The sequence below is a fragment of the Eutrema salsugineum genome, unplaced genomic scaffold, assembly GCF_000478725.1.
Source record: "Eutrema salsugineum unplaced genomic scaffold, Eutsalg1_0 scaffold_6, whole genome shotgun sequence".
NCBI lineage: Eukaryota > Viridiplantae > Streptophyta > Magnoliopsida > Brassicales > Brassicaceae > Eutrema > Eutrema salsugineum.
In genome coordinates this window covers 6,163,947-6,176,456 of record NW_006256547.1, presented here as the reverse complement: position 1 = coordinate 6,176,456, position 12,510 = coordinate 6,163,947, and the positions used below count along the sequence as shown (strand labels likewise).

At 39.2% G+C, this 12,510-nt stretch overlaps 4 protein-coding genes across 4 annotated transcripts; 1 reads left to right on the top strand and 3 right to left on the bottom strand.

The window, feature by feature from the left end:
- Positions 1 to 1,331: 1,331 nt before the first annotated feature.
- Positions 1,332 to 2,616, bottom strand: LOC18013030 (transcription and mRNA export factor ENY2). Its single transcript, XM_006395421.2, has 5 exons — positions 2,477 to 2,616; positions 2,256 to 2,352; positions 2,068 to 2,162; positions 1,710 to 1,786; positions 1,332 to 1,602 (listed from the first exon to the last, which is right to left on the bottom strand). Coding segments are annotated over exons 1-5 (345 nt in total). The 5' UTR covers positions 2,479 to 2,616; the 3' UTR covers positions 1,332 to 1,528.
- A 242-nt stretch (positions 2,617 to 2,858) lies between these two features.
- Positions 2,859 to 5,393, top strand: LOC18013029 (protease HtpX homolog). Its single transcript, XM_006395418.2, has 9 exons — positions 2,859 to 3,255; positions 3,545 to 3,602; positions 3,684 to 3,751; positions 3,844 to 4,023; positions 4,176 to 4,272; positions 4,437 to 4,546; positions 4,672 to 4,805; positions 4,904 to 5,090; positions 5,203 to 5,393. The coding sequence occupies exons 1-8, from the start codon at positions 3,010 to 3,012 to the stop codon at positions 5,037 to 5,039; spliced, it is 1,029 nt and encodes a 342-aa protein (XP_006395480.1). The 5' UTR covers positions 2,859 to 3,009; the 3' UTR covers positions 5,040 to 5,090; positions 5,203 to 5,393.
- LOC18013052 (ATPase family AAA domain-containing protein FIGL1) lies at positions 4,794 to 9,505 on the bottom strand. Its single transcript, XM_006395419.2, has 14 exons — positions 9,145 to 9,505; positions 8,846 to 8,984; positions 8,327 to 8,614; positions 7,787 to 8,025; positions 7,129 to 7,256; positions 6,918 to 7,036; positions 6,744 to 6,836; positions 6,539 to 6,640; positions 6,297 to 6,399; positions 6,133 to 6,216; positions 5,943 to 6,038; positions 5,657 to 5,784; positions 5,397 to 5,509; positions 4,794 to 4,997 (listed from the first exon to the last, which is right to left on the bottom strand). Exons 1-13 carry the CDS (start codon positions 9,474 to 9,476, stop codon positions 5,408 to 5,410), a joined length of 1,953 nt encoding a protein of 650 aa, XP_006395481.1. The 5' UTR covers positions 9,477 to 9,505; the 3' UTR covers positions 4,794 to 4,997; positions 5,397 to 5,407.
- A 500-nt stretch (positions 9,506 to 10,005) lies between these two features.
- Positions 10,006 to 12,263, bottom strand: LOC18013051 (F-box/kelch-repeat protein At3g27150). The gene is made up of 3 exons (XM_006395417.2): positions 12,166 to 12,263; positions 11,934 to 12,038; positions 10,006 to 11,400 (listed from the first exon to the last, which is right to left on the bottom strand). Exon 3 carries the CDS (start codon positions 11,351 to 11,353, stop codon positions 10,106 to 10,108), a length of 1,248 nt encoding a protein of 415 aa, XP_006395479.1. The 5' UTR covers positions 11,354 to 11,400; positions 11,934 to 12,038; positions 12,166 to 12,263; the 3' UTR covers positions 10,006 to 10,105.
- Between the last annotated feature and the right edge of the window lie 247 nt (positions 12,264 to 12,510).

The following is a 12,510-nucleotide window of genomic DNA, read 5'->3' as shown; positions in this document are numbered from 1 at the left end:
TCTTGACTAAACCCACCAGTGGTCTCCACCACCTCCGTGACGTCTCGTTCTCACTCTTCTCCTTCTCCGTCATGAGACTAAAGAACACTCTCCTTTTCTCCTTCTCCTCCTTTTACTCCATGAAACACGATCAGTCTGCTTCTTCTCCTCACTTTTATTCTCTCCTTTCTCTCTCTCAGCCTCAAGAGATTTCTCTTAACATACAAACATGGTTGCCTCCTTCGTACAGATTCTGGGAATTAGCATAAATGGTATCAACACAGAGAGAACACCTTCAAGCTCGGATCAATAACAAAATCGCAGATAACACAACTTTACAAGCTTCTTTAATTATTCCAAAACGTGAATCATCACTGTAAAACTAACAGCAAGCTAACAAAACAGATCAATTGGCAAATAAATAAGCTGACTTTCGGTTGCAATGCTGACACAGAGAAAAGGGCAATGAAAACTGCGGTTCCATAAGTTGATTTTCTCATCTGAATTAGCTGTAACAAGAACCCAAATATACTAAACTCAACACCAGAATCTAATAACATGAATTCTGGAGCGATAGTTGGAAGGAAACAAAATCAAAAGATACTAAACTCAATACCAGAAAACATCTTATAACAGTTCCTCGATCGATTTCGTTCGTTTTCCCCAAAAGTTATAACATTTTAACAAATTACAAAGGAAGAATAATTTAACAAATTACAAAGGAAGAACGATTACTTTGATGATGGGAATAGATACTCGATGCTCGGATTACAATACCACCGGTAAATTTGACGGAATCTCCGATTGATTGAAAATCGTCGGGGAAGAGAAAGAGAGAAGAGAGTTGCGATGGGATGAAAATGAATTTTGTCCGAGAAAAAAAATTTATCGCTCAAAATTACACAATATTTTTGCTTCAATCAGGTTCTTCCACGTGGTTAAGAGGCGAGGTCTTCAGAGTCTTCAGGATGAACCGGTTCATCCAATATAGCCTTTTTTCTTTTATTTTTAATTAGTTTTGCCTATGAAACTGGTCCATGAACCTCAGGTAAACCCTTGATGGACATGGTCTTATATCTCAGGTTCATAAACTCTTGTGGAAAAATTTTATTTTAGTGAGTTAATAATACATGGCACCATGTAATTGGAAGAAAGAATGATAAAAAGAAATAAGCAATATTTAATATTTTTTTAAGATGTCAAATTTAATATTAAACAATGTTTCTCTTATAAGAATGAGAGATGGAAATGCTCATGTTTTTCAAAAGCACTCTGGTACTTTTGAAAATATCCCAATTATCGATATTGATATTTGAATACAAAATTATTTCTGTTTATCACGGAACTAGTGCTTTCATGAACATTTCACACTTTCATTGATTTTGTAGAATGTTTGATAAAGAAACACCGTTATTAAAACAACATTTTCTTTCTGATGCATCGTTTCATTTCATACAAAAAAGAGTTGAAGTAGGAAAGCCAATTCTACAAGAGCAAAGATGATACAGTGACAAAATCTATGGTTTCTGTCTCTAATTAGTGTTGGCCATCAAGGAGCAGCTGATACAATGAAGTTCTGAATTCTGTTCAACAGCTCTTCCTTCACAGAATCTGGTACTGAAGCTGCACATACACAAATAAGATCCATCGAAATAAAGTCAAGCTTTGTAAATAACTAATAATCGGATATCGAAACTGGTTTCTGTGTATAAGGGTTCGTTAACATTTACCTCTGCCTTTTGGAGTGATGACTCGTATTAGTTCATCGACAGTAACATCTTTTCTCCCTTTCTTCTTTACATGCTCCCTGCAATCGAAAGAGAGCTTCAAATGTAGCTAAAACCATACCCAAACAAAGATAGGTTAACACTGTTAATTCAATTCAGCTATCAGAACAAATGAAAAGTTGATATCAAAACTCTTCGTTAAGCATTTTCCTTGACATAGACAAAAGGGATTTTGACGTTTCTTTGAAGCGTTTTGCTCAAACTTTAGAAGCTGTTACGAAACCCTAATCATCCACCAAAAACTACTACCAACTTTAAAGATTGATCTTATCTTTTAATTGTTAAAAGTAAGATGAAGAACCTGCAAGCAATTCTCATCTCATCTTTCCAACCACACTCCACCAATCTATCTCTCACGAGCTCCATCAGATTCTCCTTCTCTCCGCTCTCCACCATCTAGCCAATGAATTTTCAAAACTTTCATCAAAAATCCAAAACAGTGGTTGACCCGAAACAAGAAGCGATTTCGGAGGAAAAACAATCGGAAACCTTCGTGTTGATGCTTTCTCGAAGCGTGAGCTCATCTTTCTCGTAAGCGTCCGCCACGTCTTCATCAGGTGTCGTAGGCCGATTCACTGAGTGCTTCCTGATAAGAATCAAAGCCACCATTACCAAAAAAAAAAAGAAAAAAAGCGAGAAATCGAAAGAGGAAAGTGAATATTCAGATAAGAATAATGCGAAAGAAGCAAATATGATTATCTTATACATACATGTGCTTGAATCGATCGATCGATCAATAACAGGAATCAATTATGATAGAGGATTTTTCCAGAATCTCCAGCAAAGTATCGCAAGAAGAAGAAGATGAAAGTAGACGGCGAGATAGAAACCACTTGTTGTTTAGTAAATGGGCCCTCATGAATGAATCTGAAGCCCAATTTTAACAAAATAATGTCCACAAATAAACGACTTTGCTCGGCTTGAAAACAACGTTCAAAGAGGGAAAGGTCAATTTTCGCGCGAACTATAATGAAAGCCCATAAATGAAAGACCAGGCCCGCCTTCACAGAAAACGACGTCGTTTGGGAAGAAAGGAGAGGAAATTAAACGGTCAACGGGAAAACGAAGGCGCGTCAAATGCTCACCATTTAACAACGGTTGTGGACGGAAAACGCTTTTCGTCTCCGAAGCGAAACCGCAGAGACCAAATTATATTATCCTCTTTTCGTCTTCGCAAAGCAAACCGGCGTAGATTAGAAAACCAACAGGGCTACGCTACGACTTCCGTCTCTTCTTCTATCTCATGGCTGTCTCAGTCTCAGCTCCGGTCTTGTTTCTCTGTTACGATCAGAGCAGCGAATTGTCTCGTCGTATGGGATACAGAAAACCGAAGGGATTCAGTTCTGGTCGCAGTTCACTGAGCTCCATCGGTTTTCGGTCGGAGAAGGTTGGAAGATTGAGGGCTAGGGTTCCGATTTGCAGAGCGGTGCCTCCTCTGTTGTTCAAAGATCTCGATGCCGATGATTTCCGGCATCCTTTGGATAAGCAGGTGTTTTAGCTCTCCTGTGTATAAACTATTGAGTATTTCTTCGTTTATCAGCTGGATGATCGTAATTGGAAACCTTAGGACTTCGATTTCGCGATAATTCCTCCATAGAGTTTAAACTTTGATGCTGTGAACTGAGTTCTGGTTGGTTAAGATACTCTTGTGTGTTTCTTCTTTTGGGTTTCTTCTTCGAATGATTGTTTTTTCTTTTTGAAACTATATGATAAGCTGCTTGATGAAATTTCAAAAGTTTGATCCGCCACTTGAACTGAATCTAAGTCTTTTGCTGCAGAACACGTTGTTACTTAGAGCCATTCCAGGGTTGAACGAATTCGGGAAAGCTCTCTTAGGTGAAAATTTTCTTCTTATTTAGTGGCCTAAAGGCTTTGATGAATCCGAGATTTGATTTATCGACTCCGGGAATGTTGTAGGGTCAATGACGGAACAGATCATGCTTCTTGAGAACATTGGGACTTCCGTTCTTGTCTCCAAGAATCAGGTTAGTATTTTTCGAACAATGGCCTGTGGACATTATCTAATTATTAGCCTATCAAAGAATAGAAATAATGCTTGTTGTATTTGCTGTTTCAGCTCTCTGATCTTCACGGTTTGTTGATCGAGGCCGCCGAGATTTTGAACATTGAAGCTCCGGATCTTTATGTCCGGCAAAGCCCTGTTCCAAACGCGTATACACTGGCAATAAGCGGTAAAAAGCCTTTTATCGTCGTTCATACCAGCTTGATCGAGCTTCTGACTCGCGAGGAGCTACAGGTTCATAATATTTTTAATACAAGTTGTATGCTTTTTGATTGGAACCACACTCTTGAGCCTGACCATAGAGACTTATATTGACCAATCAGGACTCTAGTGTCACAGAACAGTTAATTTCACCAAATTCTGACAGTTTTTTACCTCAAAATTAGGCTGTCTTGGCTCACGAACTAGGCCATCTGAAGTGTGATCATGGCGTGTGGCTCACATTTGCAAATATTCTTACTCTTGGGGCTTATACAGTTCCTGGTAGGTGCTTCACTCTTCTCCAGTTGTGGTGGATCGCTTGTAATTTCTGTCCTGTGTCCGTCTGACAAAATTATAGTGATTTCATTCCTAAAATCTGTTGGTTAAGTAAAATGAACTGACAGAAGTTTAATTTGCAGTGCTAAGTTGAATTCTGTTGTTTGTAGCTTTTGGGCAAATGATAGCTCGAACCTTGGAAGAGCAGTTACTTCGTTGGCTCCGTTCAGCAGAGCTGACTTGTGACCGTGCAGCTCTTCTTGTCGCCCAAGATCCAAAGGTACCAATTCTTAAACCATCAATGAAACTTAAAAAACAAGTATGTTCCAAGTTAAGACATAGAATGCCTAGTGATGTTTCTTCGTTCCTCGTATAACCACACTCATGGAGCTTCGAATTGAACAGGTTGTTGTATCCGTTCTGATGAAGTTAGCTGGAGGATGTCCATCAATTGCCGAACAACTAAATGTTGACGCGTTTCTAGAGCAAGCCCGTTCTTATGACAAAGCTTCTTCAAGCCCCTTGGGCTGGTACATAAGGTGAGAGAGTCAAAACTATACAAAAGTGATGGCGACAATTTTGATTATTCTAACTTCTGATCACTTCTTGTTTGTTTACATACATCCCTTGTTTACAGAAATGCTCAGACGAGTCAATTATCCCATCCATTGCCGGTTCTTCGTGCACGTGAGATCGATGAATGGTCAAGGAGTCTTGAGTATAGGAGTCTCCTGAAACGGGCAAATCGAAGAAGCACAAAGCAGAATGTTTAGTGGTGTCGTAGAATATACAGAAAGGGAAAAAACTGAAGCAAACATGTATAGGTAAGTTCCATTGAAATGTTTTGAAAATCTAAAGAACCATTTCTAAATGAATTTGAGTATTAAGTTTCTGCTTTTGTGGGTCGTTCAAGTTTTCTCTTTTATTCTTTGACAGGGACAATACAGAAGGGGCAGAGAAGAAAAAAGAGACTGGATTCTTAGGTCTAAACAGGTACTGTAAAAACTCTTGTATTTGTATAGTGGCATTGTTGTATATCTTATCTGTGATAGATGAACGTAAATGTATACTCCAGAAAACAGAAGGATCAGTGATAATATATGATAAGATTGTATACTTGTATAACTCACCAATCTCAGCCTTAGAGGCTTAAACTACCAAACTGATTGTTCCAATTGTCGTAGATTCCGAGTTCGTTCTGAGAAACCGAAGGCCTCACTTCTTGTAATGCGTCTTTAAAGTCCTGCATCATGACCAAGTTTACGAAAGAGAGATAGAAACATATTATTCTCTTAGCTACATGTGTATTCACAGAGTTTTAAAATAACATCAAATTAAATTTAACCCCAACAGAATGATAAATATATCAAAATCTTCATTTTGTGTTTACCTGAAGAGTCACAAGGCGCATGTCATCTTTCGTCAGGTTGGTTATGTCTATGCCTCGTTTGAGAGCTTCCCTTAATGGACCCATAGTTGCATCTTTCACCAGGTTCTTCATGTCTGATCCCGAGTACCCTGCGGTGACAAAATTAAAATAAATAAATAATGCTAGCTTGGTTATGCCGAACATGTGTATTTGCCTTTTCGGGTTGTGGTCTTAGGACTTTTATGATCAAAACTCCACAAATTGCCAACATTTCTACTGTGTATCTGAGTTCTTATGATAATTTTACCTTCAGTTAGGTTGCATATGATGTTCATATCATCTTCCGACAGTGCAAACAATCCATCTTTCTGTAGAAGATTCTGTATAATCCATGCTCTTGCTTCTTCAATAACAAAAACAGAACCATGTAAGGGGCAGTTTTTTTTTCAAACAAAACCAGAGAATGACATGAAAAAGTGTGTGTTATCGTTCTTCACCAGATGAGGGAAGAGGAATGTAGAGTCTCTTTGTAAGTCGTCTTCTCGCTGCTTCATCGAGCTCTTGGGGTCTATTTGTTGCTCCTGACCAAACAAAAACAACTAACAACATAAGTAATCTCACAAAACCCACAAATCTCGAACCTGCCTGTTCCAATTTTTACCTATTAGGAGAATTTGCTCGCTGCCGCTGTCGAAACCTTCCATTTCAATGAGGAATTGTGTCTTTAGTCTTCTACTCGATTCATGTTCACCATCTGACTTACGCTGTGACAAAAGGTGAAAGTTTGTTTCTCTTAGCACATGTTACATAAGGGAAACCAGAAATGCGACAACATGCCAAAAGTTGTCTTTGGTGAACCACTCTTTGTTATAGTGCTTATCAACATAAATGATAACAACAAACCTGAGATAATAAAGAATCTATTTCATCTACGAATATCACTGCAGGCTGGCGGCAACTTGCAACTCCAAAAAGGGCCCTCACTAGCTTTTCACCTTCGCCAATCTGCATTTACACTCGTTTGAATGTTAAATCTGCAGTGGACCAAAATCACTAACCTAAATTTCACGAATATCCCTGTGAACGGAAGCAAAGATGTGGAACTAACCCACTTGCTTGTCAATGAACTGGCCGATATATAGAAAAAAGTTGCTTTTGCTTCTCCAGCTATAGCTTTTCCAATCATCGTTTTACCGGTTCCCTGGCATGCAGTAGATACAGAAGTAAGAAACATAGACAGTAACATATCAACTTCAATGTCGAAAAGGATAAGGGTACATACTGGTGGGCCAAAGAGAAGAAGTCCTTTCCCAGGCGAACGACAACCTTTAAAAATGTCCGGACGTAACAATGGCCAAATGACCATCTCAGTTACACACTTTTTAGCATGCTCCAGACCAGCTGCACAGCAATAACTCATGATGAGAAACTCAGATGCAAGTAGAATGATAATACGCACTGCAGCGAAACACGTTTTTATCATCTTACTGTACCAATATCATCCCAGCGGACATTGGGGTCTCGGTCCATAATCTCGTTGCTCACATGCTCTAAAAGACGAGGTTCCAAGTTTCTCAACTTCTCGGGAAGCTCACCATCAGGACCACAAAGCATCTCCAAACTAGAACATGAACACAAACAAATGAACATGCAGCTTATCAAAGAATTTTAATTGATACAGTCTTTTAGGCGTAGAAGGGTACAAAACGCTACTACGAAATAATGAAGGCCTAGCCATCAGCTGAGCAATAGAAGCTCAATATTACAAGGATGGCGACGAGACTTGCTTATACACAGAATCTGAATCGATAAGTGCAAATGAAACTAAACACTACACCTCAGTAGAGTAGCACCATGAACAAGCGACCAAGGATTGTTTTCACATATGCAATTCATCTTCTAGTCCCATTGGGATGCATATATAATTGTTGAAACACTTTCCATAGTGTTTTAATGCGAATGAAGTACAAAAGCAATGCTTATTCTAGAAATCTAGATAGAGGCAGAGACATGTATAGCCTATTTAAGTGAAAACCCAAGAGCTAGTGTCAAGAAAGACAGAGGGAATGAGCTTATGAATTGTAGAAGCTGATGATATCAAAAGGAGCATGTGCTTCTTGAATCATAAATTTAAGAAGATACGCAACTTACCATGTTCTGGTTGAGTCATCCAGTGCATCGTCAGCCTTTCCACCAATACGAGACGTCATGTTTCCAACACTACTCCCATTAGATTTAACGGGAGGAACAAAATTACCACGGCATCCACGTCTTAAATATCCACCTGATCTTGAACAGTATCCCCTAGCTAAATAATTTTTTTCACTCTGCGGAGAAAGAGACATATTCGGTGACCCGGTTGATCCTCGTTTTTGTCTTACGTCCATTTCCTAAAGCAAAAGAAATAGTAGTCAACATCTGCCAATGGTAACTAACCGCAATTCAAATGGTTATGCTCTGCAAAGTTGAGATGACGGCACACAAAAATCAGAATAAGGATCGTACATACTTATAAATCAAGAGAGACGTTAGTCAACATATGCAAAAGGTATCACAGTTCGAAATATAAGGCTTGAAAAAGTTGAGAGGCTGATTCACAGAAAACAGATTCAGGCACATAAAACTTTAAAGCATTTAATCATAGAGTTAAAGTTAAAGATATAAGAGAAGAATAGGCCAAGATCCTTCTACCAGTTTTGTTTTGGCGGATACAAATCCATTAGCAACTCCATCTGCCTTCATTTCTCCATCATTTGTGAGGCTGCTGATTTCTGCATGAGCTCGCTTTGTTCCAAAACCAACTCCATGGCTTCTCTCGACAATGACACATTCATCAGAGGCACTGTCTTGATTGTTCATGTAATTTCTGCGCTGATTATCTGGTTTAGCCATGCTGTTTCCATATAATGATGTCAGTCTGGCTGGCATCAGTGGCTTTGATGCTTTGGGAATAAGCTTACGTGTATCCAATCGCTCTTCCTGAAACAAAAACACATAGGTTCATTATCCATGTTGGAGCAACAAAAAAAAAGATCTCAGTGCCATGTATAAAAGGTAAATTGTACGTGATTCTCAGCTAAAAGGTCGTACAATTGCTTATAGAAATCATAGTGGAAAGAGGAAGCAAGGATAGGTAAAATGGCTGCGCTTCCAAACTCATCACTAACAGCAAGATCATACAAGAAACGAAGTTGTTCACAAGAGCATTACCATCTCTTTAACACCATTTCCGTTAGACTGACTGAAATGAAAATGAAAGTATTTCGACTGCTTAATCTTTTCCACATCAAATTCGCCTTTGCTGCCAAAAATAGGGCATGGAGCTGTTTTTGCAAGCTCAAACGCTTTCCTGGAACCAGCAAGACATAAACCATAAAAAGGTACTCCAAAAATTTCAAGTGTATCCAATATTGACGACAACTGCGCTCGAAAGACTCGACTAAGCTCAGCAAAGTCAAATCAATATACTTCGAATTAAACATGCTAAAAAGGGAAAAAATCTCAAGTACCGGGCCGAATCTGAAACAAGGGCTTCCAAAGCTGAATCGACCTTAGAGGCAACTTCTCGGCGGATGGGGCCGATGAATTCACGATCAGCGTCGGTGACAGAGCGAGAATCGAGAAAACCTAGAAGACGAAGCCCAAGGATCTGAGCTGAGGAGAAATCAGATTTCTCCAGAAATTGGTCGGCACCGAAGAGCAATGATTGGAGGCGCTTCAAGTTCTCGCCTACTTCCTTCCTCCAGGACAACGTCTCCGTCTCTCCTTCCACCTTCACATTCAGAAGCGGTGGTGGCTTTAGCAGCGGAGAAGAAAACGGCGACGAACGCCTTCCCGCCATTATTATCCTCTCTAATTTTCCTTTCCGCGTCCCCCAAAATGGCCAAAAACCCAGAAAAGGAAATTTAAACTCCTTTACTGTCACAGTCTCACTAGTCATTAGCTTGAAGTATAACGTCTTGCAGTGTAATAGCGTAAATAGGAAACGGCATGTAGTTTTTTAGATATCCTATGTTTAATAGGCGGCTTTTCACCAAAGCCCGGCTCATCTCTATACTAAAAATAAGTATGTAGATGACAAATAACCACAAAATTCGATTTGCATTTTTGGTTCGAGTTTTCTGATCCTTATATAATCTGCAGAGTAATGAATGGTTAATTTCATTCAATTTTATTTTCTCTAATGTGTCAACGATTTGCATCCTAAGTTGTTTGGATTCAAAAAAAATTGTTATTTTTAACACAAACGTTTGATATTTTTTCACACAAATGCTTAAGGCTCACAAAACGAAGAAACACTGGCGTTTACCAAAACATACACAAGACGCAAAAACGCCGAACAAGAAATAGAATCCACAACATCGAGTAAGTTTCAGCGTCTTGAGACGCCAGTACGCTACAACATTTTATTCAAACACACACAAAACACAAAAAGCTACTCCAGTTTTGCTTTGCTCTAGAGAAGACCTCTTAAGCAATCATCACACAACAGTTTAAGATAAAATGATTGAGCCGAACGCCACAGCAGCGTTTAGACTCCTCCCAGTCCAGCTTGTCGTCAGGATCAGCGGATGGACGACACGTGTAAACCGACATAGTCTCGGTCCGAGATAGTCCCGACGATGCTCCAATCACAAGCAGCTTATCTCCAAGCGACTTAAACGCAACGCCCCATCCTCCATTAGACTTAGCTCTCACAGGCACATCCCCAAGCTTCTTCCAAGCGTTTGCGTTTGCATCATAAACGCGGAGCTCGTTCGCCGATGTTTCCAACGAGTAAAGTTCTTCATTCACCACGGCGATGAGCGGTGGAGACTGAGCAGAAGAGAAATACATGTCTTTGAAAATGTCCGGTATTAGCTCCCAAGTGTCTGTTCCCTCGTCGTAACGTTCTCCGCAAGTTAGGTTTTGATCATTCTCATCTCTGCCACCAAGGACATAAAACTTGCCGCGCAAGTAACATCCTGAGCAAAATTTCCGCCGCTTGTGCATTCCGTGAAGCAGCGTCCAGGTTTTGGTCTCAGAGTCGTACTTCTCGACACTGTTCACAACTTCCATAGACCTGTTCTCATCTATTCTCAAACCTCCAGCTACAAACACGACGGTTCCACAAGTAGCAGAAGCGAATAAGATTCGTGGTGTGATCATTCCAGGACCTTTGAACCACTTGTTCGTCTCTAGCTCGTAACGCCACAACGCAATGCTCTTCTCTTCTTTGCCAATGACAATCAAATGTGTTCCAGCGCAAAGCGATTCTTTATCTCCACCGAAGAAGCAAATATCTGAAGGAAGTTCAGGAAGCTTCTGGCAATTCTCAAAGTCCTTATCGAACATGGTCCAACGAGTGTCGCCGCTCGAGAGCATAAAGACAGAGGGTTCAGCTAAACCGCGTTCTCTTCTCACCTTGAATATCTCACCGCTTTTTAGTAAACGCGAAAACTGCTTACTTAGAAACTTGAGTTTCCAATACTCGAAACGCGGGACGCGTGCGAGTATCTCCACCTCTAGCTCGTAAACGAGCTGAGGAACGTTTTGTAAATAATCTGCATCCTGAGGTTTGAATCCTACCACCTCCTCTGTTTCTTCCCTATCCATATCCAAGCAAGGATCTGCGTTGAGATCAGGAATCTTGTAGCCATGAATCCGAAGCTTCCTAGGCCTTGACCTGCTCGAGCTTGAACGGATTCTACCGGAGTGATCTTCTCCAAGCGTCAACATTTTCTTAGTAAAATCCTCGGCTTTAATACGCTTTTGACATTCCCTCTCTGTAAATGTTTAACCAAAAACGCAATCTGAATCAAACAGTGACAGTCTATTTATCTAACTGCTGAATCTAATAAACACATTCATATAGAGATTTTACCAAGAACGTAGTTACAATTGGTAGAAAAACAACAACGATTCAGACTTTTATTGATGGAACAGTTAAGAAAGAGAAAAAGATTCAATCTTGGACTAATCAGATCCGACAGATTTGATTTGTAATTGAAACCGCTACTAGTTATATGATTTATGAATAATTTTCCACTTCAGGGAAAAAAAAAAAGACAATTTCTTTTAGGTAATCCGAGTTCTTACAAGCAATTAATCAGATTTCATTAAAACAAAACACGGAGCTGGGGATTAACTCTTAATAAATCAAGAAACTAATAGAGATTTTGGCTAAAATTACTGAAGAACAAATACTAATTGAACATATAGATTAAAGAGTGGGTATATATGTGTATGTCCATCCCTAGAATATATAGACCTGAAGAAAATTTTGTCAAAAGTCAAAGAGGAGAATCAAGAAACTTACAGGGGAAGACAGACCCTAGAAATCCTGATTTTGAAAGCTTTCTTCTCTCTTCTTCTTTATTCTGGTTCTTCTGCTTCTTCTTCTTCTTCATCTGTAAATAAGAAACTATAAACAAAAAATACAAAAAGAGATGACGAGGGAGTAAATATAAAATACCAAAAGGAGAAATTACAAATAAATATAAAAAAATGTATAATAAATCAGAACTTTTTGGGAAGAGAAAGGTACCCACCCTCAGTTGCAGGGAAAATTCAAGCTTGATTTAGAATTCGCCAGAAAAAAACTTACTTTTTATATTGGCAGTGATTTATTGTTTTTTTTTTTTTTCTTCAGTGAGCGAGCAACGACAAAACCATATTCGACTCATCTTTAAGAATCGCCGATATAAACTCGAAAAAGGCAAAAAGTTATGTTTATGATTATAAAATGGAATTGAATATCGTTAAGTGTGTGTGTGTGTGTCTGACTGTGTGCGAAAGAGTGAGAATATGCGTAGAAAACAAGGAAAGATAAAGGAATTTTCAAATCGAATAAGAAGAGAAGACAAAACAATATATAAAGTTCTTCTTCAAACTAA

What these genes read in the sequence shown, in the direction of transcription:
- LOC18013030 (XM_006395421.2), bottom strand. An exon ending in GAGAAAGCATCAACACGAAG is followed by an intron (nt 2,163 to 2,255) that starts GTTTCCGATTGT and finishes TTCATTGGCTAG; the next exon opens with ATGGTGGAGAGCGGAGAGAA. An exon ending in CATCACTCCAAAAGGCAGAG is followed by an intron (nt 1,603 to 1,709) that starts GTAAATGTTAAC and finishes GTGTATGTGCAG; the next exon opens with CTTCAGTACCAGATTCTGTG.
- LOC18013029 (XM_006395418.2), top strand. Translation starts at nt 3,010, where the DNA reads ATGGCTGTCTCAGTCTCAGCTCCGGTCTTGTTTCTCTGTTACGATCAG. An exon ending in ATTCGGGAAAGCTCTCTTAG is followed by an intron (nt 3,603 to 3,683) that starts GTGAAAATTTTC and finishes GGAATGTTGTAG; the next exon opens with GGTCAATGACGGAACAGATC. An exon ending in TTCTTGTCTCCAAGAATCAG is followed by an intron (nt 3,752 to 3,843) that starts GTTAGTATTTTT and finishes TTGCTGTTTCAG; the next exon opens with CTCTCTGATCTTCACGGTTT.
- LOC18013052 (XM_006395419.2), bottom strand. Translation starts at nt 9,476, where the DNA reads ATGGCGGGAAGGCGTTCGTCGCCGTTTTCTTCTCCGCTGCTAAAGCCA. An exon ending in GTTCATTGACAAGCAAGTGG is followed by an intron (nt 6,641 to 6,743) that starts GTTAGTTCCACA and finishes GTGTAAATGCAG; the next exon opens with ATTGGCGAAGGTGAAAAGCT. An exon ending in CATATGCAACCTAACTGAAG is followed by an intron (nt 5,785 to 5,942) that starts GTAAAATTATCA and finishes TTGTCACCGCAG; the next exon opens with GGTACTCGGGATCAGACATG.
- LOC18013051 (XM_006395417.2), bottom strand. Translation starts at nt 11,353, where the DNA reads ATGTTGACGCTTGGAGAAGATCACTCCGGTAGAATCCGTTCAAGCTCG.